Below are 25,986 nucleotides of genomic sequence, written 5' to 3' on the forward strand. Positions count from 1 at the left end.
ATTCAATGATGTAACTTATTGACAAAGAGCCCAGCAGGGTCTCTCCCTGAGGAAGGCACTCAAAAATCATCTACTAACTTCCCTCCTACTTTCAAATTGCCCTATACCCCAAACTCTCTGGGTGGGTTCCCTGGTTGTTAACTGTCCTGGGTGCTGGGCTCACTGGCAACCTGCTGGTGTTTTAGATCCCAGGGCAGCAGGAAGCCAACCATTACACTAAAAGTGAAAAGCAAGTAACCATTACCTTGAACAAAAAGGACATTTATATTTACTTCAGTGGCTATAAAATAAAAGACACCATAAAATATAATATGCAGCATGTATCCTCATGATTAATAACAGATCTTGCAAATTATTCTCTCAGGTCTCTGGGTGCATCCAACTGGTCACCAAGAACAATTAATTCTTTTAGGAAATAAAGGGATTGCCGATCATCTCTGGTCAGTGGAAAATCTGCTTGTTGTATTGGGAATAAAGAGAAGAGGAGGCTCCAATTTAGCAGTTTTCTGTCCCTGTGAACGGGGTGAAGTAAGATCAGAGAGACTCAAATACAATGACTGTCTGTGAGCTCAGTGATAGGAGGACCTGCCGAATATGGGGTCTCTCGGGCACCTGGAGTGACAGCAGGAATTCGGGGAAGTCCCAGGAACAGGAGCGGATGAGTGAGTGGGGGCAGGGCAGCTCTGGCACGTGCAAGAGGTGGAAACATGGAGCCCAGACAGGCGACGGGGAGATTTCAGAGTGGAACCCTACCCACAGTGGCTGAGGCTTACACTATAGTCTCCAGGACGGTGGCATCAAATGATGAACCCAAGGCAGGAAGCAAGGAGTAAAACAAAGTAGATGCCAGCTCACAGGGAATGTGGTGAGAACCCAGGGAAACCCAAGTCAGAGGTTTCAGCAGAGCCTCTGAGTTCCTAGCCCTGAACTGAGTTGGGCTTCTTAACTTCTCCAGACAAAGTCTCAGAGTCTTAGAAGGGAAGAAACACCTACAAGGGGCAGGAAGTGGTCACACAGGGAAAGGCTGGAAGGATGACAGGGACCAGCTGCCAAGTAGAACACAGTTGTGTTCCACAGCACCCAGGCCCACTCTTACCTAACGGCCAATGTGGATTCACTCCCGATCTAGAATAAAAATCCCACCAACAAACCCCTTCCCTGTAACCCTGAAGGGATTTTTATTGAAACACAGTACATAAAACATCAGCGTGGTCACCATGACAGCAGTGAACTCATGTCTCGGATGCCAAGCCACCTTGCTCGGGTATGATACCTCTGGGAGCGGCAAGGCAAGGAGAGGGAATCCATTCCAAGCACAGAAACTCTGCTCTCCTCCAACAAAATCAAACCTCCCATCAGTTAAATATAGAAATTCATGTAGGAAGTCAGTGGGATTCACAGTCCATCCTGACAGGAAGAATGGTTACCGGAAGTAAGGGGACATCCAGCCCAATGGCGCCCACCAGGAGTGGGAAACACTGTTTATGCCATCTCCCTGGATAAGGAGAGAAATTTCTTGCATAGGACAGCTTGTGTAGCCTATGAGACAAGGGCCACAGCTGAGGAGAGGGATTCTGAGGGTGGAGTACAATGGTGCCACAGAAAATGACTGTGGGGCTCCAGGCTACCATGTGACAGACACAGGGCACCTGGGTGGAGACATGACAGAAGAGTGAAGAGTGAAAATTCCACTTGCCCGCCACAGAGTCACCCTGGAAAGGGAAAGGGGATAGCAGATGCGCTCAGTATGAAGTGGGCAACAGCCGGCAAAGTAGGGCCAAGACCCAGCTGGCCAACCTCAATCCCTTCACACGCAGAATGAGTTCATGAAGGTTGATCTGCCATAAGTTGAAGGCTTCTCTGAAAGAGATCTGTGTCCTTCTGAAGAGTGAGCGGCTGTTCTTCTTCTTGTGCCTGCAGGCGGGACAAGAAGGAAGGAGAGAACAAGAGATAAATGAGGAAGAAGCACTCCTTACCACTTAGAGCAATGGAAGATCATGGCTTAGCCTACTCACCAGACCCCCGCCCTAGTGGGTGACTTCTGGTTAAGTGATCTTAGCACTGCCTACCCAGAGACCAGAGGAACTCAACTACTCCATAGCAGCTTTCCAGTTAAGTGGAATGATCAAAAGCAGCTGTTTCACAGGGCATCAAAGACCTAGAGGACCCACTATGTTCAGTAAATATATGCCAATCCTGAACCTCCCAAACCCAAATATAAAAGCTTTCCCAAACTTTCTGAGGCTAAAGCACCTGGAAACTAGGTCAGGTGGTCCTGAGAGGCTAAGCCCAGTATGGAGTCAACCCACAGCTCAATTCCTTCTGCACTAACAAAAGAACGGGATGGAAATTGATGTTTATGATAATGACTCATTCAAGACCTCATTTCCAGAACCCTCAAAGGAAGAATAAATCATGTTCAGCCCTTTTGTGCAGTCTATTTTGCTATAATCTAACTCAATATTTGATCATGGGTGCAGGAGATACGTGGCCAATGCTCCCTTCACCAGACACTTTGCCAGAACGAAACATTCCCTGCACAGGATGGATGGCATCTGACCCCAGTCTGGGGCTCCCCTCTCAGATGAGAAAATTCAGCCAGGGCATGGCCCTTCCCATGTATCTGCACACTCAGGAAAAAGGGCCTAGAACCCTCACTTCTCTAGCAGTATCTCCCTGAGGAAGCACCTTCCTTCCCTCACCAACACTCTAAAGGTCCTGAGGCATCTAAAAAGGTCTGAGATCCCCCGTGAGCCTGCTGGCAATACTCCCGAATCACGGCCACACCTGCAAGGAGAGAACACTGGCCTTGCAGCCTAGACAATGCTGGGGAGACAGGTCCTGGGACCGGTTAGAAATGGGATGAACATGGGGCGCCTGGGTGGCTCAGTGGGTTGAGCCACTGCCTTCGGCTCAGGTCATGATCTCAGGGTCCTGGGATCGAGCCCCGCGTTGGGCTCTCTGCTCAGCGGGGAGCCTGCTTCCTCCTCTCTCTCTCTCTGCCTACTTGTGATCTCTCTCTGTCAAATAAATAAATAAAATCTTAAAAAAAAAAAAAAAAAAGAAATGGGATGAACATCAGGATTCCAAGTCCAGTGGACACTTGGGTGGGACTAAGACTCTCAGAAAATGTTTCAAAATTTACTGAGGATAAGAATCGCCTGGAAAGCTGAACTAGGAGGGCGATGTCCCAGAACCCACCAATCTGACAAAGTTACAGGTAGCTCTCTGGACCACTCAAACACACAGCCTGAAACCAGGGACTTTGCTGGAGTCATTTCCCACCCCCAAACTCTTCCTCCAGGGGGAGCTGGCAACTGGGGACCTCAGGCGGGGCCCTGGGGACTGGTGGGAGAAAGTGGAGGTAACCGGGACCGCCTCCCCTCCCCCACCAGCGGGGCAGGCAAGGAGAGCTGGGAGGGGAAGGGCGGCTGGAGCCCGCACTCACGCGGCCAACGCCCTGACGCAGCAGCGCGACATGTTGAGGAAGGAGCTGGCGCTGGCCCGGGTGCCCAGGGCGGCCTCGATGCCTCGGAGCAGGTCGTTGGTCTTGAAGAGGAGCAGCATCTGGCGGGGCACATGGTTGAGGAGCTGGCTGATCTGGGGGAGGTAGTTGGCCGCATTGTTGCGGATCTCCGCGTCCTGAAGCAGCAACAGAGAGACAGATGTGGAGAGTTGGAGTGGACAGAGGGGCCCAGGGCGGTAGATGTCAGGGCAGCCTGGGGCGGAGAGGCCACAAGGACCTTCCAGGAGGGAGCTACCAGCACGGCTGCCTCAGGGCCGCCAGGAACCTCCCCTGGGGGGAGCTCTATAATCCGACAGACATGGAGGAGACACCTCACCCCAGCTTCTGAGCAAGCCCTAGACACAGGACAAGAGCACGTCAGCAAGGCCCCTTGTCATCCCCAGCCCCCCGCGGTCACCAGCACCCTTGCTCCAGGCCCACAAGCCTGTATGGACTGGGGCAGGAAGTCGGCTTCCTCCCCAACCCCTTGCTGAGGCTGGACTTAGCCAGCCTCTCAGCCCAGGGCTCACCTGTGTGTTACTCTCCAAGGCGTCTTCCACTTGCCACTGATTTCAGACCAGTCTTAGAAGGAGCCCCGGGAGCTGGTATCTGCTGAGTCATGTCCCCCATCCCTTCAGCCAAGCCCAGGCTGGTGCAGTGCACAGACCTGAGCTCCTGACCCCAACCCAGCTCCATACTCTGCCTGACTCTGCACCCCACTAGACCTTCCCAAAGCCCCTGCTGCCCACACAGCCATTGCCCATCACTGTCTCCATGCTGGAGCCCATCTCAGCCGGCCCAGTGCTGGAGGTCCCAAGATCCAAAGAGCAGGAGCCAGGGCTAGTCCTTACCCCCACCCTGGTGTCTGAGCATGAGGTCTGGCCTCCCACCCTTCCCTGTCCCTGAACTCTACAAGACTCTGGGAAAATAATGGCCCCCGGCCAAAGCCCCGAGCACGACGGTACACCTCTGACATCTCTGTCCCCAGGGAAAATGCTTGCAGGAATTAATTCATTTGATCCTCACGACAACCCTATCAGGCAAGTGTATCACCCCCATTTAAGAGGAGAAAACTAAGGCACTGAGAAGTTAGGCACCCTGCCCATGGGCCACAGCTACTAAGTGGTGAATCAGGATTTGAACCCCTGCAGTCTGGCTCCCAAGCCCATGTCCTCACCACCAGGCTCTGCTGCCTCTCACCTCTCAGTGGGACTGTGACCCTGGGTAAGTCCTTTCACCTCTTCTAACCCGATGTCCTCATCCAAAAACTGGAAATGCTCATACCCTCTGTGCCCACCTCCCAGCAGGACCAAGAGGATCAGCAGAGATAAGGAATGGGGAGATCCTTGGTGCTAATCGAAGTCACAAGAGGGGCCCAGCAGTGCTGCCAGAGGTTTCCCCATGTGGCTGCCTTCTGTGGCACAAGTAGGACTCTCGGTCCTTTCCAGAACACATGTGTGCTGCTGATAACTGAGTTGCTGTGAAACTCGAAATGTCCCTCAGGCAGGAGCTATCAGACTGGAACATCTGAACACGAAGCCAGACACTGAGGCTGCTGTCTCCCCACTGCCTTTCACCACAGCTATGGACTAGCCTGCCTAGGGTTACGGCCAGATCAAGGCTTTGCTCACCTCAGGGACCTCCTCAGCAAAGTGGGGACTGGCCTGGAGACAGTCCTTCTCAGCAACTCTCAGAGCAAAGGCAGGCACCTGTACCCAGCCAGACGCCCTCTCGGGGGCATCTCCTCGAGCTCGGAATACCCCGATGGTGGCTGCCTGAAGTAGACCGGTTGGGTGCCTACCCAACAGTCATTCCCCATTCTCCTCTGACAAGCGAACCCCATTTTTGTTCACTTGGCCCCTTGGGGCTATGCTCTTCAGGAAGGCAGAGCCCCTCCCTAGCCCCACGGGGAATCTTGATTGATCTCGGCCATTGTCAGCTCTGAGCACAAGGCCTCTGCCAAGTGATTGGCTCGGGCATGGACAGGAGACACAATTCTGGCCAATGAGACCAAGGGGAGTCTCTAGGGGGACTTCTGGGAAAGGTTTTCCTGTTTTTAAGAAACAATATATGAGAAGAAATGGCCCCTAATTCCCACCCCTGGATCAGGGAATAAAAGCGTAAAGCTTGGAACTCTCCCAGCAGAACCCTAAGAGTCAGCCCAAAGCCCTGAGCTTCTGATCACCTCAATTAACCAGGCAGGACCCACTCACCTCCAGGCATTCTGCTATGGACAGAACAGATGCCTAAATGTTTATGCCATTTATAGCTGGAAAACATCTTCCCTGACACAATGCTGAGGGGTCCCCGAATTCTCAATGAGACTAAGACTCAGAAAAACTGAGCCCTTACATCTCAGAGACTAGAGTGGGGCTGGCCTGCAGTGGCCAAGTTTATTCTCTCACTGGTTTTCTTGTCCAAAGTGAGCAACTAGAGTCCATGTCTGCAGAACCTACTTGAACACCCCTCTGTTAGAGGTGGTCCCAGGACTGCAGGGACCTTATAGAAAGACATACAAGACAGGATCCTTGCCTCCCAAGTACACACCAACTAGCTGGAGAAGTCATACAAGGACACAAACAGCTCCTCCTCGAGAGAGTCTACGGTGCATGCCCATGAGTGATACAAGTATTAAGAGGCCACTTTTGGCAAAGACGAAGAGGAGAGGCTTTCTGGCCGGCACTACGGACTGCACTGTGTCTCTCCCAGACCACGATGTTCAAGTCCTAACCCCAGTGTGACTGTATTTGGAGAGGAGGCCTTTAAAGGGGTAATCAAAGTGAAGGGACTTCATAAAGGCGGGGCCCTAGCCCAACAGGACTGATGTCCTTAGGAAGAGAGGAAGAGACCAGGAGTGTGTCCATGCAGAAGAAAGGCCATAAGAGAACACAGCAAGAAGGCAGCCGTCTGCAAGTCAGAAGAGAGGCTGCACCAGAAATCAACCCACCAGTGACTTGGTCTTGGACCTCCAGCCTCCAGAACTGTGAGAAAATAGATTTCTGTTGTACAAACCCACCTAGCTAGCCATGCTCTACCAGCAACCCAGGCAGACTAACATGGTAGCATTTCTGCTGGGTCTTTGTAAGTGAGCGAAAATGCAAAATAAGACCCTAATTTGGTTAATGAAAACACGTACTGTATACTAAATACCTACTGTGTGCCGCATGATTGTGTCCACCCCTGAGACTTTACATACCATGTACATGCTGATGACTCCCAAGTTTATGTCCTTGAGCTCCAAGCTTGTCTGCCCACGATGCCCCCATGTGAATGTTCTAACTCCTGCCTCCCACCCTCCAACTATGTCATTCCCAAAGTCTTCCCTGTGCCAGAAAGTATCTCCCCTACCCTATAACTCACCCCAAAAAGGTGTAATGCAACTCTGACCCCTCCCGCTGCCGCCTCTCTGCACCTGAGTCGACAGAAGGGCCTCTCAGTCTTGCATCCAAAGCAGTAAGGCTCATCCGCTTCCCTCCACCTCCTCTGCCTTTAGCGTGGTCTGCGCCCCCATCACCTCCCAGCCTACCCACCAACTGCCCCACTGCTCATCTTGTTCCCTCCAGATACTTAAAATAACAACTCTGAGCACACTCTTCTCCTGCTTGAAAACTGTCAAAGGCTTTGCTTTGTACTGAGAACTATTCCAAACTTCTTCCCATGGCTTGGGAGGCCCCATGTGAAGCCCCCTCTGCCCAGCACCCCAAATTCTTCTCATTCCAGCACCTACCTATCCACACTCCAGATGGTGCCAACGCTTTCTCTCCCTGTCCTGGCATATGTGCCCTCTGCCTGGAATGCTTTCTCCAAGCTCTGCCTGCGGCTGCTGCCTTCCTTGTCCTCCAGAATCCTCAGCAAGTTCTCTGAGCACCCAATCTACAGCCCTTCCCCCATTACTCACCCTGCCTGTTGCCTCCAGTGTCTGCAACCTGCAATTATTCCATTTACCTGTTTCTTCACTTGTTTACTGTCTGTCTCCCTCAAGCACAGTGCACATCATGGAAGGCCTGCCTGTCTGTCTGTTCATCATTGGATCCCCAGCACCTAGTCTCAGTTCCAGCAAAAACAAATGTTTGTTTGATGAACAAATTTCAGGAACCATAGGGAGGCACTTCACATACATTATCAATAAAACAGAAATTATCATCCCTATTTAACAACGGAGGGAGATGGTCTCTCTTCTGAGATATCAAGCTTTAAAGCCATGCAAGCCTGGGGCTGCTGGCAGTAATCACGGCCACCAAGCTTGCTGGGGAATGATGTCCATTTGCAGGAAAGCAGAGCCAAGAGATGGTGAGAGGTGGTCTCTTTGTGACATTGCTTAAGACTCCATACAGCCATTCCTTAAGGCCCTCATCACAAGGCAGCTTACAGGGGAGGACTAACAAGTCTCGGAGACCTGATGAGAACCATCTAAGGTCATGCCAGCAGGAAAAGCAGGAGCTGAAACTAGAACCCAGGTCTATCTGACTGCACAAGCGGGACCTGTCCCTTGCCGTGAGCCCGGGCCTCGGCAGAGTCCAAGCTGGTCCCCACGTGGCTATGGGCAAGTCTGCACGGGTCTGGCACAGGGAAGGACTGGGAGACAAGACAATTCCAAGACAGGATGAAGGGTCTGGGAAGGAGGCAGCTGGGAGTGCAGGGAGGAGGGGCTCCTAGAATCAGTCTCAGCCCAGGCTCCATGGGATTCTTGTCTAGATCCAATGGAGAATGAGCTACAAAGAGAGACTGAAAAAGCTATTTGCCACACACTCGGGGAGGACAATGGGGCAAGTGGCTCAGTGCCGTATGAGGAACTGAGGTGCCCCCCCCAGGAAGGGAGGCACACAGGAAGTTTGCAAGGGGCACAGAGGAGCCCGACTTACTGATGAGACAGTCCCTGGGGATTCCCGAAAGTCCTAGAGGAGAACTTGGTGGAAGCCTGAAATCTTGGGTTAGAGCAAAAGCCACAGCAGTGTGGATTACATGGTTACCGTGAGCGGGTTGCTGAGGCCAGGAGGGACACAGTGACCTTGCATCCAGGAATGCTTCTCCTCCAGGAGCTCTCCGCTGTTGCCCACTGCCCCACAGCCACAGCCCACCAGCCCAGAACCCCAGACCCTGGACTGGACAGAGTCCAAAGGCCACCCCTGGCCCCACCCCTCACATTCAGGAGAAGCATGCCTACCTCTGTGGCAGTGACCGGGGCTTGGCCAATGCCCCTGTTGACCGAGTCCCAAGACCGGGCAGTCAGCATGCAGGCAAACAAGGGGTAGAGACCCCCGGCCCCCAGGCGCTGGCTGTACTTCTTCACCTTCTCCATGTCAGTCCAGATCAGCGACTGCCAGAGGCGGCAGTAATCCAGGCGGAACTCGTCGGTGAGCACCTGAGGTGGGGAGCCGTGTAGCAGGACCTGAGTCTCCTTTCCCCCCGGGAGACCTAGCCCCTGGTTGGTGTGACACTGTGAAGGGGGACTGTTGGAGACCAGAGTCCCTGTGCATGATCTGCTTCTCCCCCAAAGGTCAGCCATCATTGAGGGTCCAAAGTGAAGGCTACTGTTTGGCCAGCCTCGGTCCTGAGGGGTGGCGGTCACTAACTGCCCACCAAAGTCATATTCCCCGCCTCCCTCCTAGTTAGGTGCAGCGCTCTGCCTGACCTCCAACCAACGCAACGTGGCAGAACCCCATGTTCAGCGCCTGCAAACCTTCCCATGCATGCTCCTCCAAGCCCTCACCGCTGCTGGAGGATGAGGAGACCACCCCCAGAGAAGCCCGGGGGGCAGAGCCTCAGTCAGCCCCTGCCTGCAGACACCTCCAGGACAGGAAAGATCTGTGAACGAGCAAGTAGACATCTGTTGTGTCTGGGCGATCACATGTGTGAGGGTTGTGTGACAGCAGCTAGCCTACCTTAAACTCATGTCCCGATTCACTAAGCCTTTCAAAGGGGTGAAGATTTGGGGAGGTAAGATCAGGGCTCTGAGGGGAAGAGCAGGAGACCATTGGTGAAACCTCTCCAGGACCGTCTGCTGTGGACTCAAGATAGGCCCTGGGTCCAGGCATTGGCAGTGAACTTAGCAACTTCCAGGCAGAAGCTCATGGCTCATGCGAACCAGATGAGTTCCAAGTTCCAGAGGACAGAGGCCGGGCCCATTGAGCCCCTACCAGCTCTGGGCCCCCTTTCCCAGTGCACATTACCTCCTCCCAGGGGCTGAGTGACCCTCTTTCCCCAAAGCCCCAGCTCATCGAAGGGCAGCTTACTTCCCAGCAGGTTGGCTGGGCTTCCCAGGGAAGCACGGTGTTTACACACCCACACAGACCCAGGCACCCACACAGACCCAGGCACCTCCCCGTCGACTTCCACTGCAGGCGCTAAAGGAAGGTATTACCAACCTTACTGGACTGGAGACAGCTGGTCGGACAGGACTTGCACAAAATGGCAGCCCTAGGGGCAGGGCAGGAAGGGTCTCTCCACCCACCCTGGCTCTCTGCCTCCAGTGTCTATGGCCAGTCGAGGAATTGAGCAAGCTCCCATCCCAGACAGGCCCAGAGACCCTGGGATGGCCAGGTGGGAATGGTGTCTCCTACCTGGTAGAGCCCATGGTCCAGCAGGACCACCTCCGCCTTCCCTGTGCCCGGGCATTTCCGCACCAGCACGTTGCCGGGGTGGGGGTCACAGTGCACAAAGCCATTGACAAAGATCATCTCGCTATACATCTTGCCCAGGTGGCGCGAGATCTGAAAGAGGAGGGACATGGGTGGGAGTTAGGCCGCATGAACACCTGTCTCGGACACTTTGACTTTGGCCCCTGAATCCAATCACTTTCAAGAGGAAGGCTGGGTGGGCCTGGGCGGGTCATGGCGGGAATGATGGCTTGTGATCACACAGTTCTTGAATGTAAGACAGAAGTTCAGTTCTAACCCCAGTTCTCAATGTCAGCTGCATGTAGGGTCACCTGGAACTCAGAAGTGTTGGAGGTCAGCCCCAGGCATCAGCATCCGTTGTCAAGTTCCCGAGGTGATTGTAATACACGGCAAGGTAGAACCACTGCTTCTAGCATTTCTGGAGACTGTAACTCTCTCCCTCTACACTTTCCAGATCCTTCTCTTTCTTATTCTCATCCCAACCTCGTTATTTTCTCCCCAAAGCTGAAGATGGGCTGGAAAGCTGCAGTGGGAGTGGGGTCATCCCAACTTCCCCTTCTCGAAGAGCAAGGCTAGGGGGGTGGGCTGTGACTGAGGGATACAGGCCCCCGGCACACCCTAGGGCTGTCCCAGCCGCTCCAAGGCAGGCCCAGGAGGAACCAGAGCCACAAGCCCTGCTCCCCTCTCCCTCAGGCCCCTTTCCCTTTGCACCTCCCCGTCAGAGCCCAATGCTAATCTGATTTATGAGGTCTGCACAGAAGAAATGACACTGGAGAGGCCATTTAAATCATCCTGTCACTGCTGCCCTCCCTGCCGAGGCGGTCTTCTTATCTCTACTCTCTTTTTATTAAAGCTAAAAGCCTCTTCCCAGCTAGGGAACAGCTGCTGAATAGCGCCAGACCTGGGCCCACAGATGGTCTGCCAATGGGTTTCCAGAGGACAAAGAGAAGCTCAACTCACAAAGCTGACACCCCAGGACACATTCTGCCCTTGACACTGCTCTCAGTCCCTGCTGGAACCCATGGTCCCTACTGATCATATCCCAGCCAGAGAAGAGGAACCGGGGCCCATGGGTGGTGCGGGAACCCTGGAGTAGGATCTTAAAATGAAGGCTCAGTTCCTTTGCTTGGTCTGTAAAGCCCTGCACAATGAGGCCCAGCTTCCCTCCCTGGTCTCATCTCATACCACCGTGACACTATGGCCACCTCTGCTCTTTTTCTCTTCTCCCATGGACCTGTGCTTTCCTACCTCAGGGCCTTTGCACATGATCGTCCCTCTGCCAAAAGCCTTTCTCCCACCTCCCCTTCACCTAGTTCACTCCTCTCCTCCTTCCCACCCTAGCTCAGCATCACCTCTCTGGAGAAGCCTTCCTTACCTCCCAGCCTAGATGAGGTTCTCTTGCCATAAGCTCTCATAGAACTTCGTACTTTTCTTTCATGAGACAAGCACGTTATTTGGGTCATTATTTGATTAATGACCACATAGCCCACTATTATAAGCTCCCAAGATGGCAGGGACTGGCTCTATTTTGTTAAACGGCTTTATTGGGGTATAATATACGTACTGTCAACCAGTTCTACGATGCATCCACTTAACCTATAACAGGCCAAACATGTGAATATAGGACTCCACCTTCAATATGAATGAGATCCTTGTCTGTGTTTTTTGAGATGCTGTAGTTCCTGTCTTGATGCTTATCCTGACCCCACGGATCTCCTCTGACCCGCAAAATAAATCTTTAAGAATAACCCCACTGTAGCAATAGCTGACATCCTTGCATTGGCTTAAAAAGCAGGTACAGTTATGATGCCCATTTTGCAGATAAGGAGCTGTGATTCCTCGATGCTCAACTTACACAGGGCCACCGGGCTACACACAGAGCCAGGATTCCAGCCAGGTGTGATCCCACCACCTCCCAGCAACCATGCTACTACATAAAGGCTCATGCTAACCTCTGCACTTCTTAAGTGAACCTTGTGACCTTAACAAGTTGCTTCTCTCAGCTTCAGTAAAGAGGTTGTCTGAATCCTGACACCTATCCGACATTGCAGTGGATGAAATGAATGCCCCATACTCTCCAGGCCCTTGGAGGACTTTGCCCCAGGTCAAGTTCTCAGCCTCAGGCTAAGATGTCATCTCCCCCAGGGCCACCATTTTCTGTTTCCTCGGGGAGGGGCCCAGCTAGACTTGGTCCTGGCTGAGCCAGCAAGGCCCCTTTTGAGAAGCCCTTTTGTTAGGCCCTTTGGAGCTCCATGGAGCCATGCTCTGAAAGGCTGCTTTTGCCAAACCAATTGCATTTATTAAGTAATAATTCATTTTTATTTGTCAAGGACGCATATAAGGTCCAAGCAGGGCTCCTGATCAGCCTAAGATAAGCAGTACAGCCAGACTGAGCCGACAGAATGCCAGCCAACAGCAGAGAAATGACATTTCATTTAGTCTGGGCAGACCTGTCATAGGGAGATGTATGATCTCCCCTGAGCTTTCTGAAATATTGCTAATCGCTCTGGGCCCCCTATTACCACACTGAAAGATGGCCCCTAGGGGCCTGGGGACTCAGGATGGGGGAGCCCTTGTCCACAAGGAGTGAGCTGCTGCCAGAGGAGGGAGAGGTGCTGCCAACTGTAGCTCATACATACCCAAGGAAAGCCATCAAATGGCCTCCCCATTTCAACACCCCATCCAGCTGCTCCTACTTGGGTGTCTTGCCATTTGGGAGATGCTCCTGATGTTCACCTTAATCAGATTTCACCAACATAGATAGAGACAGCAGGCACAGACAAGAGGGAAAACCAGCTGAGGCCGCTAGCTTCACTCTGGCACCATCTTGGTCCTGTCACCTAGGACATGCCTGACCTGGGTTCAAGTCACCTTCCTTCTTGGTCTGGGTCTACATTCCCCGGCTGTTAAGGGGGACTAATTCCATCTGCTCCACTTCCTCACAAAGTAACCTCAACATTCAATGTCAAAACATGATCACATCCGGGAAAACACTTTATATACTATACACAATATAGATAAATAGATAGATAGATAGATAGATAGATGTGCATACATACACACACTATAAAGTGCTTCTATTACTACGTAAGACACACAAATGTGTTTATTATAATGCGGTGGCTTATTATTTAAAACTTAGGGGAGTGGGAAATGTACCCAATATCACTTTCATCAAAGTGTAATTTTCAAAAAGTTAAAAATTTAACTCCCAAAAATATAGAATGAACACATGTCAAAGATTGTTTAATTCACCAATAAAGGAGCTGGTTCCGAGAATTTTGAAGGACTGCATATTTATGGGAATTTAAACAGGAATAAGAGACTAAGATTCCTGGATTAGATATAAAACTGGTTATAGTCTCACAGAGCAATAAGGAAATCGTAACCTCTGAGGTTATCTTTTCTACTGAGCAGGAATTATTTGCATCTCTACCAGATAAGATCTACAGGTTGACGTATGACTTCAGTCTGAGCCCTTAATTAATTGTCAATAGCAGAGTCAAACAAAAGTACATTCCCCTAGATATTAAAAAGCCCTCGGTGGGCTGCCCGAACAATGCCCAAGAATGACTCTGAAAGGATACACTGCACACTCTTGGCCTTAATTTCTAAATTTTGGGTAATTTTTCTTCACATCTGTCAGACTCCCAGTAAATAGCTTCTTGGAACCAATTTGCCCAGAGGAGGCAGCCAGCACCCTCCTACTCAGAGAGACACAGAGGATCCCAGAAGAAACCCAAGGCGATCACTGGGTGCACAACCCTCTCCCCCACCCCCGTTCCATAATAGTTTAGCTTTGCCTCGTGATTAAGAGCAAACATCTGTAAATTCTGCAATGAACGTGGGGATGCAGATATGTCTTCCAGATACCGATTTCATTTCCTTCAGATATATACCCAGCAGGAACTGCAGAATCCTATGGTACTACTGTTTGTTATTTTTGGAGGAATCTCCACACTATTTTCCACAGTGGCTGACCCAGTTTGCCTTCCCACCAGGAAGGCACCAGCATTCTTCCTTCTCCACTTCCTCACCAACACCTTTCTCTCTTAACTTCTTGAGGACCATTCTAACAGGTGTGAACTGATGTCTCCTTGGGGTTTTGATTTGCATCTCCTTGACGATGAGTGAGGCTGAGCACCTTTTCAGGTACCTACTGGCTCCTTGTACATCTTCTTTGAGAAAATATCGGTTCTGTTCCTCTAAAGCTGCCCCTTGCCCTGTGACAGTAGCATCTGCATAAAGACAGGGGAATGCCAACGTCTTAGAATGGTATTAGCCAGTACTGGGGGCCGGCACCATTCTGGGCATTTTCCATGAACTCACAGCCATCTTCTGTAGTAGACAGCTGAAGGAAGAATTAGAAAAAAGGAAAGCAGCTTGGTCACCCAGCCAGCAGTGAGTGAAACCGGGCTCCAAACCCAGGTGGCCCAGGTCCAGTGAACATGCTGTCCACTGCCCACTCTCTCCTGCCTCTCCACATGCACGGAAGCTCCTGCCTCGAGGCAGTGGCTGAAGCGAAACACTCTGAAGGTCCACAGGGCATCCAAAAAGGCATTCCATTTGGAGAAAAGGATCTCCGAGGGAAATCCAGGACCGCTCCTCTAACCAAAACACTCACTGTTAACTAAAGCCATACTATAGCTCTTTATAGAAAAAAATTCAGTGACAAGTCTTCATTGTTCTGTGTAAAAACAATGTGCCATTCATGCAAGTGACTTCAGTAACTACACAATGCCTTCATTCCCTGACAGTGGGGAGGTTAAAAAAAAAAAAAAAAAAGAGAAATCTATAAAAAGGTTGAGTGAAGAATTAATTTAGTAAATAATATTTAAATCAAGGAATTATTTTTGGATTTTTCTCAAAACTTGAATTGGCTGGAAGTGCTTTAATTATTCTATAATTGCATGGATTAATTTATTCCCATCCCCAAGGGAAAGTCTATTTGTGTTCTTGGGGGTGTCGTGCAAGCAAGGCCAAGATCTCTCAGAGAAATAGGAGGTTGGTTGCAGGATATTAATAATCACATAAGTATCCTGATGTTAAGTATAAAGAGGTTCATAATTCAAATTATCTTCATTCTTCCATCAGTTTACGGCCAGACTTCTTGAAGCACCGGACCCTGAAACACCGGGATTTTACTCTCGGCCCTCATGCCACCCCTGGGAACTTCCCTAGGAATACATATACCTCAGATTACTTGCTGCTGCCCAGCAAGACCAAATCCATTCGTGGAGAGGGTCAATCTTGGGTTAGCCAACACGGAGATGAAATACCCGAATGTGAAGGCGGGAACCTCTTCAACCACACACCGTGCTAGAATTCTAGGAAACTGGGGAGTTACTCTAATTGTGGAGCCCGCTGAAAGTTTCTCTGGGTTAGGCTTACAGTGGGACATCACCTGAGAGCCAGGACACAAGATATCCCCAAGGCCAATAAGGGGTCCTCAGGCCTCCTGGCCAGACAGACTCAAAGCGTCACAGTGACCAGAGGCATGGGGTCCTGGGAGCCATGACTATGGAAGACAGTGAAGGAGGAGCTGTTGACATCCAACGTCCCCTGCCTCAGGCAACAGGGCACTCCAGAGAAATACTTCTACCTGACCCGGGTCAGTATAAGAAATGGGGAAAGGGGGGCACCTGGCTGGCTTACTGGGTTAAAGCCTCTGCTTTCGGCTCGGGTCATGATCTCAGGGTCCTGGGATCGAGCCCTGCATTCGGCTCTCTGCTCAGCAGGGAGCCTGCTTCCCCCTCTCTATCTGCCTGTCTCTCTGCCTACTTGTGATCTCTGCCTGTCAAAATAAATAAATAAAATAGTAAAAAAAAAAAAAAAAAAAAAAAAAAGAAAGAAATGGGGAAAGGGTTTCTTCCCTACACATTTCCTCTTTCTGGCAAGGGGGGCTGAGGGCTGGAAGTCCAATGTAATAAAAACTTGTGTTGAGAACATACTGGGGCCACTGTACCAAACACTTCATGTTGCAATCATCAAACACTCCCATGGGTGTTTCTCCTGCCCCCCACTTTACAATGGGCAGCTGGGGCTTCCAAAGAGCGAATGACTTCACCAAGGCGGTATGGTAAAAGGGGAGGCTGGGAGCCTCCCCTTTTATAAGCAGAGCCAGTACCAAAGACCCAGAAAGCTGACTCCACTCCCAACACCCCGTTGCTAGGGAAAGAAATTTCCAGGAGCCCATCTCGGGCACTGAGTTTTCTCAAACAACCCCGCACTTCTCAAGATTTGGTCTGACACGTTAATGGAGTTCTACATGAGGACAGTGGAGAAGATGTTCTGTTTCTAGAGACTTCGGTAAACAGGATCCCTCATTCCTCTTCAGCTTTGCTCCCCTGGTCCTCTGGGCACCTTCTACCATGGAGTCAAAGGCCCATGAAGTGGGAGACGATGCTGAAGAAAAGTAAGTGTGGTATTCAACACAGGGAGACCAGGGCCTGACTGCAGCATGGCCTTTACAGACAGGGGCAGGAGTCACTGTTTGCACAGTCGAGGACCACTGCTCATTTTCCACATCTCCGTACCCAGGACAACAGAGGTAAGTGCAAAGGAAGGGGGCAAAGACGAGTCCCAGGAAGACATGCCTCTGTGAATGACATCATGAATTATAAATGAGCTCACACAGGGCCTCCTGGGTGGCTCAGTCAGTTAAGCGTCTGCCTTCCACCCAGGTCATGATCCCAGGGTCCTGGGATCGAGTCCTGCATCGAGCTCCCTGCTCAGCAGGGAGCCTGCTTCTCCCTCTCCCTCTGCTTCTCCCCCTGCTCGGGCACACTCACTCTCTCTCTCTCTCTCTCAAATAAATAACCTAAGAAATATAATGAATCAATTAATTAAATGATCTTACACAACTTCACAGCCTAAAGTCTACACAATGACCCTGTGAAGTAAGTATTGTTCAGACTCTGACTGCACAGCTGTGGACAATCACTCAGAGTTTAAGTGACTCATTCAGGGGTCCCTGGCCAGCAAATGGCAGAGCCAGGCATAACCTTCTGCCCCTCCTGCCCGGGCTCCCAGCCTCCCCTTTTACCAAGCTCTGTGCACGCCTGTGAACAGCAGTCACACACAATGTGCACACACAGTAGATGCATGGGGAACAGCGGCTGAAAGACACATCTGAGACCCTTCCATGGCTCCCAGAATGACCCGGAATTGATTTTAAAACTTCTGGAAGGAGAGATGCCTGGGTGGCTCAGTGGTTAAGCAACTGCCTTCGACTAAGGTCATCATCCTGAAGTCCCGGGATCGAGTCCCACAATGGGCTCCCTGCTCAGCAGGGCACTGATCTCTCTCCTCTCTTGCTCTTTCTCTCATTCTCTCTCTCTCCCAAATAAATAACATCTTAAAAAAAAAAAAAAAAAAAAACGTACTGGAAGGAAGAAGCATGACAAGGGCTTCTGGCTAAACATGGCCAACTGAACCCATGTGCTGACTCCACTCCCTCCCTGACCTCACAAAGAAGGTTAAAAGACACAAAGAGTAGAAAGAGCCCTCAGCAACAGAGAGAACAGACAGAAAGGGATGAGCAAGATGGCCTCTGCCGAGGTGGGGGACAGAGCTACTGAGACCTGGACCCTAGGCTGGCAAGCAGGGGTGGGGGAGGGAGGCTTGGTGTTTGCCCAAGCCCAGAGATGCTCAGCAAATGAAGGTCCCTGACACCTCTGAAAACCGGAGCTGGGGGTCTTGAAAAAGGAAGATTCATAGGAAGGCTTTCCAAGTATGAGCTGCACCCCTGATCCCCACCCCACTGACTCAAGGCAAGATTTACTTCCTGGAAAGGTAAAAGGGTGGGCTCTGGAGGCCACACCACATACCAAGAGGGCCATCCCAAAGACAGGGGCCTGAATCAAAGTCCAGCCAGTGATCCCTGGAAGCCCCCTGCTCTCTTCCCCTAGCTGGCCCCCAGGCGTCTCTCGCTAGCTCCCTATCTCTGCACCTTCCCCCACTCTTCACAGACAGCAGCAGATGTCTGCCTACCAGACCCCAGTGCCCATCCCCACCTCCCCAAACTCCCAACCTGGTCACATTTCTCTCTAGCTAATTTCACACAAATTCAATTGGGCCTCAGCCCAGGCAGGGTCTTAAACACACACTCCCTGAAATCCAATTAACCTTCGATAAAAGGTCTGCAATCAATAGTCGTCCTGTGGCTTGAGGAGGCTCATCCGGCCTAGGAAAGCGTGCTCCTGCTCGACCTTTACTTTTAATAAAATCAGTGACAGTCACTGTCACCAGTTCTTAATGTGACTGGCAAATATGATCACCATGGCAGGTGCAGAGATTCAAACAAAAGAGGCCCCCCCAGGCTGTTGCCCTCCCCCTGCAGGCCTCACACTCCCTGCAGGAATGAGCACACTCGGGTTAGCGCTGCACAGTGTCTGGAGGCTGGCCTTGTGGCAGGTGGTTCCTGGACTCCAGTCAGTGTCTGAACCACCTGAAGAGTCTGTTAAAATGCAGATTCTTGCAACATTTTCCACTCTAGATTCTGATGAGTCAGTCTGGGGTACAGCAGGAATTTGCATTATTAAATAAGCTCCCTCTGGAGATTGTGAAATAAATGGTTGAGGTCTTTGCTCCCAGCAAGCCAAGAATCACTGTTGTGTAAAATAGCCAGGCAGGATGTGCCCTTAGAGTCCAGCTAATCCACTGCCTTGAATAAGAAAATCAAGGTCCAGAGAGGGGGAGTGATTTATCCAAGGTCACACAGCAAGCCACTGGCAGAACAGGGACTGGAACTCAAGTTCTTGCCTCCCAACCTGGCACTTCTGTACCCAAGTCTTTGCATACTGACTACTTAGACTGGTCTTCGGGTCCTCACACGCGAGGCCCAGCAAGGCTGGAATGCTGCAGCGCAAGGAGGCCTCTTCGAAGAGGAGTGGGGCCAACTCAACAAGCGGTTGGAGGGGTCTAGAACCATCCCCACCCACCTGGAAAGCGATTCCTTTTACAGCCACTTCCTGAGCATGGACTGCAAGCGGAGTCAGCCACGTGTGGCAGCCAGGATGCCACTAAACACCCTGCCACCCAGGATACGGGGTGACATATTTGTCCCTTGTCACTTCCAGCTGTCCCATACTTCCCTCCCCAAGGAACACTCACAGACAGGCTGTCCTAAGGAGGGCTTCTTCACTCCAGGGACAACTCACTGAGTCCCACAGTCCGCAGGAGACTTTAGAACTCAGAAGTCTGTTAGAAGCCTTCAGCCAAGTGGAGTCTCCCGTACCTCCCCCTTCCTGGTCCCCACGCCTCCCCCCAACACACACACCCACACTCAAGCCCACTAGTCTTCCCTGAGGCCTGTGGCTCTGATGCCGCATGGTAAGAGACATAAAGATTAGTTTCTGTAAAGTCGGGCCTGTCCCCAGTCTTCTCCCAACTGGTGGTCAGCAACAGCCCAGTAGAGCAAAGGGGCCATCCCCGCCCACTGCCCAGCCTGGGCTTTCTGCAGCAGTCTTTAATAACAACATCACAGAATACCAAAGAGGCTCCCAGGTCATGCAAACCCCAGAAGCCAGGGCCAGGGGACTGAGGAATTATGTCATCAAGACAGTGTGGTACTATTGCAAGGATGGACCAATAAATCAAGGGAAGAGAACAGAGCTTCCAGAAAAGACCCACAGATGACTGATGACAAAGATGCCAGACCCAAAAGACTACATTGTGGGATTCCACTTCTATGGAGTTCAGTAGTGAGCGGAAGTGACGTCCTGCAACAGTCAAAAAGGCAAGTTTAGTGAGGGTGGGGAAGCCTGCCAGAGGGTTCGAGATCATTCACATCTTTATCGGGCTGGGGATGACATGGTAGATCCATGTGAAAACGGGGAAGTACACCGTCAGGATCTGGGTGTCTCCGGGTCTCCAATTCCTCACCTGCAAAGAGAGGCACAAAAGCCCTCCCTCCTAAGCTTGCAGTGGAGAAGGCGTCTGGCACACGGCTGGGCGGGTGGGAAACACTAACCATATAAAGAGGTAAAGAAGGAAAGGACAGGGTCCAACGACGGTAATAATCGTGAAAACAACAATAATCGACTAACTCCCAGTCTGCAGCGCCAACCACACCCCACACACACTGCTCGTCTACTCCTCCCTCTAAAAGGGGAACAGCATCGCGTGGAACGGAAAAAACCATGTCTGACAGGAGTTCCAGGGAGAAGGGTTGCATTCAGTTAGCACTCGCATGCTGGGCCGAGCTGCTCGGTCAGCACTGCTCCCCCTTCTTCGGGGAATTACTGATGTGGCCGTCACTCAGGAGCTGGGGGCAGGTGGGCTGGTTCCACGGCAGCCAGAGTCGGATCCCAATCCCCGGGAGGGGAAGGAGAAGGTGGAGGAACAAGGAGCCTCCGATAGAAAGCTGAGCTCTGCCCCCGCTAGCTGTGTGCGGTTGGGCAAGTGGTTCAATCTCTCTGAGCTTTAGCTTTCTCACCCAGTCCTGGGCTTCTGGTCTCCCCATCACACCCTCGAGCTGTAAGGAGTAGAGATTATGTTTGCCTTGGGCCTGGCACAGATTAGTTGCTTGTAATTATTATTATTGTTGTTGTTATTGTTTTCCCCAAATCACTCTGAAATCGGCCTGCCCCACCCTGCATGATCACAGAAAACAAAAAACCAGCACTCTGCCCCAGGCCTGCCTCCCAGAGGCTAACCCAGGGTGCGAGGCTGGCTGATGTATTCTCCCCTAACTCATAGGATGTCCACTGAAAATCTGCTCGACCCAGAACGCTGGCCTCATGAACCAGGACGTTTAAAGAGGGCCAGAGGCAGGAGCAGATGAATGGGGTTCTCAGAGGGCAGCACCCTGCCCAGCTCCTGCAGACCCCCTCTGGCCTGGCTGCCCCTTGTCCCAGGCACCTCGTTCAGCTGTGAGAAGCAACTACAGCAGAGCACATCTCTGTTTGCACTTGTCTTTGAAAAATCAAAGCTGCTTCTGATAAAACACCACTCTCTGCCCTGGACTCACTGTATCCAAAGAGATTAATGGATTTGGGGGCGCTGCTGAAATGAAAATCCCACCGCAGCAGCAGTAAGTAAATGCCAGGAACCTGGTGGGGGAGGGGACAGTACGAGACCTCTGGTGTCTTTCCTGAGCCACCGGCAGAGAGACCCTGCTCTCATTAAGGTTGTTCAGGAAAAGCTAGAGGGGATCCCCCTCCTCGCCCCACTCCACTGCCCACTGGAGCCAAAGACTCTATACCCAAGGGTCCCAGCGGGCAGAGGATCCCTGGACAGATGTCTAGGGACACACACCACCCCAACCACCACTGGGGGAGATGGGCAAGCAGGTCTCTCCCTCCCTCTTGTGCAGGAGCTCAACCCCAACACCCTCCCAGGCCCACCCTAGAAGGCAACAGTGACAAGCAGAATCAGAAGCCCCAAGTTGTGGTACTGGCCCAGTGACCTCGGGAAAGACCTCTGCTCTCCCTCAGAGTGTCCTGCCAACTGGAAAGTGGAAGGCTGAACTAAAACAGTCCTTCTCTTGTCCCTTCCCAACTCCCAAAGGGAGACCTCTTCCAGAAAAGCCAGAGGCAGGGCGCCTGGGTGGCTCAGTGGGTTAAAACGTCTGCCTTCGGCTCAGGTCATGATCTCAGGGTCCTGGGATCAAGCCCCACATCGGGTTCTCTGCTCAGCAGGGAGACTGCTTCCCCCTCTCTCTCTGCCCACCTCTCTGCCTACTTGTGATCTCTGTCAAATAAATAAATAAAATCGTAAAAAAAAAAAAAAAAAAAAAAAGAAGAAGAAGAAGAAGAAAAGAAAAGCCCCAGAGGCAACTCTGGTGATGGGGTGGGGCGGGGGGTGGTGTGGCCTGGTGCCTGTCTGGCTTCTCTATTCTGCACACACACACCCCTGAGGCCCTCAAGGGTTCCAGGAGCATCATTCTCAGTTTCCAGGAGGCCAAGGCCAGCTGTGGCTGAGCATTTCCCAGCCAGGTCCCCAGCGGCAGTGCCCTATGCTCTTGACGCAAAATCTCCTTTTACAAACTAAGAAACAGTGGACTCAAGGGCCTCAGTTTCAATCCCAGCTCTACTAGCTGTGTGACCTTGGATGAGTTACCTTCCCTCTCTGAATCTCTGATTCCTCATCAGAAGAATGAAGACAATGAGACCTGCCTCCCAAGTTTCTTATGGAAAAAAGCACCTGGTACAGTGAGTTAGGCATTCAATAAACATTTATGGCAAGAGGAGGTAAAGGAGGAAGCAGGAAAGGACAGAGCCCAAATGAGAACAAAAACAACAATCTTGCTACCATATGAAGCATGAAGTACCTGCTAGGCACGGCGCTCAGCACTCGTGTGGCCCTCACAACCTTCTTAGAAGGAGGTCGTTGTCCCCATTGGCAGAGGTCACATAGGCACTCAGAGGCCTGAGCTCCCTGCGTGCACCCTCTCCTACATTCCACTGGCTCATCTGGAGCTTCCTCCTCCCGCTCATCCCACCACTGGGACCATAGGCTCATCTTCATATGTTGCCTGGGGTGGGAGGAAGAAAGAGCATTCACCTCTCTTCATTGCTTCCTCTCGCCTACCCAGAGCAGTGGATCACGTCACCACACGCCTTGACACCTTTCGTGACTCCCCAGTACCTTTGGGGTCCTGCCCAATGTCGTCACTACCTGCCCCCACCCTATTTTTCCACGCTCCCCTGGAAACACTGCCAAGCTTCCCCATTCCCTTCCCCTTCCTCACGGTGCCATCGCTGTCCCCCAACTCCTCCACCCTGGCAACAGGGTGCACCCTGGATTTGCACCCAGCAAATCCCCACCCGTCCTGCTGCAGCAGCCGACCTGCGGCAGAAGCAAAGCACCACCATCAGCAGCTCCCTGGGGTCTCGCTCACACCCCTCCTGCCTGCCACCCAGAGGGGCTCGTAAGGATTTAGCTGAGGGTCTAACAGCAACACTAGGTGGTGAGCTCCTTAAAGAAGGGAATAACATCTGACTCCCTCCAAAGCCCCTACCTAGGCTCAGAGAAGGGACTTTAAAAATGATGGGTGTTGCTGAAAAAGTACAACTCCATTCCCACCTGTGGCCCCTACGGCAACCAAGAAGATGAAAATGGGGTACAGGTCGCCCCACACCGGCCAGCCTTCTTTCCCTGAGCCCAGCAGAGTGGGAGGCAGGAGACAGAGGCCTCCCTTTTCCTGTAGCTCTCTGAAGTAGAAGCAGTTGGCCCCTGCTGGCCTGACCCCCTTGAGGTCTGGCGAACAGCAGGGAGGGCAGGAGAAAGGGGGAGGTTGTGCCCACGCCCCATAAGGACAGAAGCAGTAAGTCCTATGGATTTCATGCCACTGTTCTCTGGGGCTGTTCAGCTCTGTGGGGTTCGGACAAGTAGACCGATGGCCATCACTTGTTGGGGCACGAGGGGCAAGAAAGGGCTCAGCATGGGCCTGCACCCCACTGGGGGTGACCAGCCCCAGCTTTAGGAGACAGGGCAGAGGGCTGTCCCAGACACCCCAGGAGGATGCTTTGTACTCGGGAACACTGGAATTCTTCAGCCCACAGACTCCATTTCAAGGCAGTAAGACCTCACAGGGACATGCCTGCCCTCGGTGGGTGGCCCCAACCAAGCCCGTGTCCCTGCACAGCCGCCGTGTGCACTCAAGCTCACCTCATTGACATCAATCTTGTTCCTCTCCATGTAGTCTCTGTCGTTGACCTGGCCGCCATCCACAAACTCCATCAGAAGGACCCGCTTGGTGGACAGCTCCCAGTAGATGCGGGGGACCTGAAAGAGTCAGGGGCAGGTCAGAAGGGCTGGCGGGCCAGATGCTCCAGACAAAGCCTGAGAGGGACCGAGCAGTGACAGGGGAGGGGAGCAGGGGCGGGCTGGGCCATGCTGCCTCCTCCACCAGCCAGGCCCCCGGGCCCTCCTTCAGAGACCCCTTCCTGCTCAGGGAACAGAGAACAGCTTCCCCACCCTCCTCAATGCCTCTAGACACCAGCAAGAGCCAAAACTAAAATCGGGACTTAGGGGGACAGGTGTGGAACCTGCCAGACCTGAGTCAGAGTTGGCACTGAAATCTATTTCCCTCTCACACCAGGCCCACTGCAGCCTCCTCGTGTGACTCTCAACCCTCTGCCTCAGTGTCTACACTGGTGCAACGGATGTATTCCATGTCTGTGTCTACAAACGAACAAATGAACGAATTTTTATGGGGTGATAAATTGTTCAGTCAGGAAGTCCTGGGTTTTCTCATGTGCGTTTCCTACAGGTCCTCTGTGGCAATGCTGGATCCTAACCCGGCAGCTCTTCCCAGTCCTCTTTCCCAGAGACAGGAAAAACTACATACTTTCCCTGCCCACCTTCCCACAGGGATGGTCACATGACACAGTGCTGGCTTATGAGACGTATGTGGAAGGACTGCTAGGGCCTTTTTTTTTTTTCCTCATAAAAAGGGATGTTTGGTGGGACATCTGGGTGACTCAGTGGGTTGAGTGTCTGCCTTGGGCTCAGGTTGTGATCTCAGGGCCCTGGGATCAAGCCCCAAATCCAGCTCCCTATTCAGCACAGAGTCTGCTTCTCCCTCTCCCCTCTGCCCCTCCCCACTGCCCATATGCGCTCTCTCCCTCTCCCTCTCAAATAAATAAGTGGTCTTAAAAAAGGGGGGGATGTTTGTAAACAGCACAACTCCTCTTACCCTTCTTTCCTACCTTGAAAGTGAATATGATTCCTGGAGCTGTAGCAGCTATCTTGCCACCATGAGGAAAAGTCCAAGAAAATCAGAGATGCCAGCCCTGATAGCACCACACCACTAACATAGTATCAGCAGGCAACTGCTGTAAGCCGTCTTGCCATGTGAGGAAAATTAGTCTTTTTTTGTTTAAGACAGTCTAAAATGGGCTGTTGGTTCCCTGCAGACAAATGCATTCCTAAGTGATATGCTCTCCAACCCCCTCTGACTCTAAGAAAACCCAATGGCAAAAAAGAGAACAGATTTCCCCACGAAGAGGCAAGAGATGGGACTGCACCAAGGGCTCCTGGGCTGCCATATGAGTGAGTGAGACCTCAGAGTGCCACCACTGCCAGGAGGGAGGAATGACTGGGATCTCCCCATGCCACATGTCCCCAACAACTTGTGATGGGCTTGTTTCCAAATAAAACAAAACAGAAGAAAGAGAGAGAGAAAAGAAAGAAAAAGAAAGGAAGAAACGGAGGTGTGGGGGGAAAGAAACCAAGGAGAGTTCAGTCAAGGGTTTGGGGGAATAAGGACCTAGCACTAAGACCTCAGCCTTCAAATCAAGAAACCCATTTTCCTTCCTCCTTCTGCGAATACTGTCATGTCTTGATTCAGCCACTTAACCTGCAGTGCCTCCGTTTTCCTCATCACAGAGGAAATGGTCCCGCCCCATTTCAAGAAGGAGCTCGGAGGATGCTTGGGGCTGCACACACATGCGGAACTCTCTGGGCTCCCTGGAACAAAGGTTCCAACTGAAGTCCAGGTACTGTGGTTTGCTACTTGCCTGCAGTTCTTGCCATTTGAGAATCTGGGCTAGTAGAGACATCTGTGACTCTCTCTGACTGTGAACTTAAAATTCAGTCTTGTGTGGCACTTTTCACAAGCTATCTTTAAAAACATGAGTGCAAGTTTGCTGTTGTTGGCTGTGGCTTCCAAATGGAAGGGACATATTTTTGAGGTTAAACTCTTTTCTCAGTTTGTTTGGAAATCTAAGCTTGGCCGTGGGCGCCTGGGGCTCCGGAGACAGGAGGTCAGACCCCCATCTGGGCCTGCCTGGGGCAACTTGGAAATCGCTTTAAAGAGCCACAGACGGAAAGAGAAAACCCAAAGTCAGGAGACTCTCTGGGCTTGTTAATCGGGGCGGTGGGAGCGCTCCGCTCCCTACTCCTCCACCTTTCTCC

The 25,986-nt window shown here is 51.9% G+C and overlaps 1 protein-coding gene across 5 annotated transcripts in view; it reads right to left on the reverse strand.

Moving 5' to 3' along the window:
• Positions 1-245: 245 nt before the first annotated feature.
• ADCK1 (aarF domain containing kinase 1) overlaps positions 246-25,986 on the reverse strand; it is a 122,524-nt gene continuing 96,783 nt past the window's right edge. For 4 of the 5 annotated variants that reach the window (XM_059182682.1, XM_059182686.1, XM_059182684.1 and 1 more), the window contains 5 exons: positions 23,737-23,853; positions 10,066-10,215; positions 8,670-8,867; positions 3,449-3,642; positions 246-1,914 (listed from right to left, as the gene is read on the reverse strand). In XM_059182682.1, the coding sequence (XP_059038665.1) occupies positions 1,743-1,914; positions 3,449-3,642; positions 8,670-8,867; positions 10,066-10,215; positions 23,737-23,853 (831 nt within the window). In that variant the 3' untranslated portion in view covers positions 246-1,742. The remainder of the gene's footprint in view (positions 1,915-3,448; positions 3,643-8,669; positions 8,868-10,065; positions 10,216-23,736; positions 23,854-25,986) is intronic. The other variant, XM_059182685.1, reaches the window with a different exon arrangement.

Source organism: Mustela lutreola, chromosome 7, assembly GCF_030435805.1.
Source record: "Mustela lutreola isolate mMusLut2 chromosome 7, mMusLut2.pri, whole genome shotgun sequence".
Taxonomy (NCBI): domain Eukaryota; kingdom Metazoa; phylum Chordata; class Mammalia; order Carnivora; family Mustelidae; genus Mustela; species Mustela lutreola.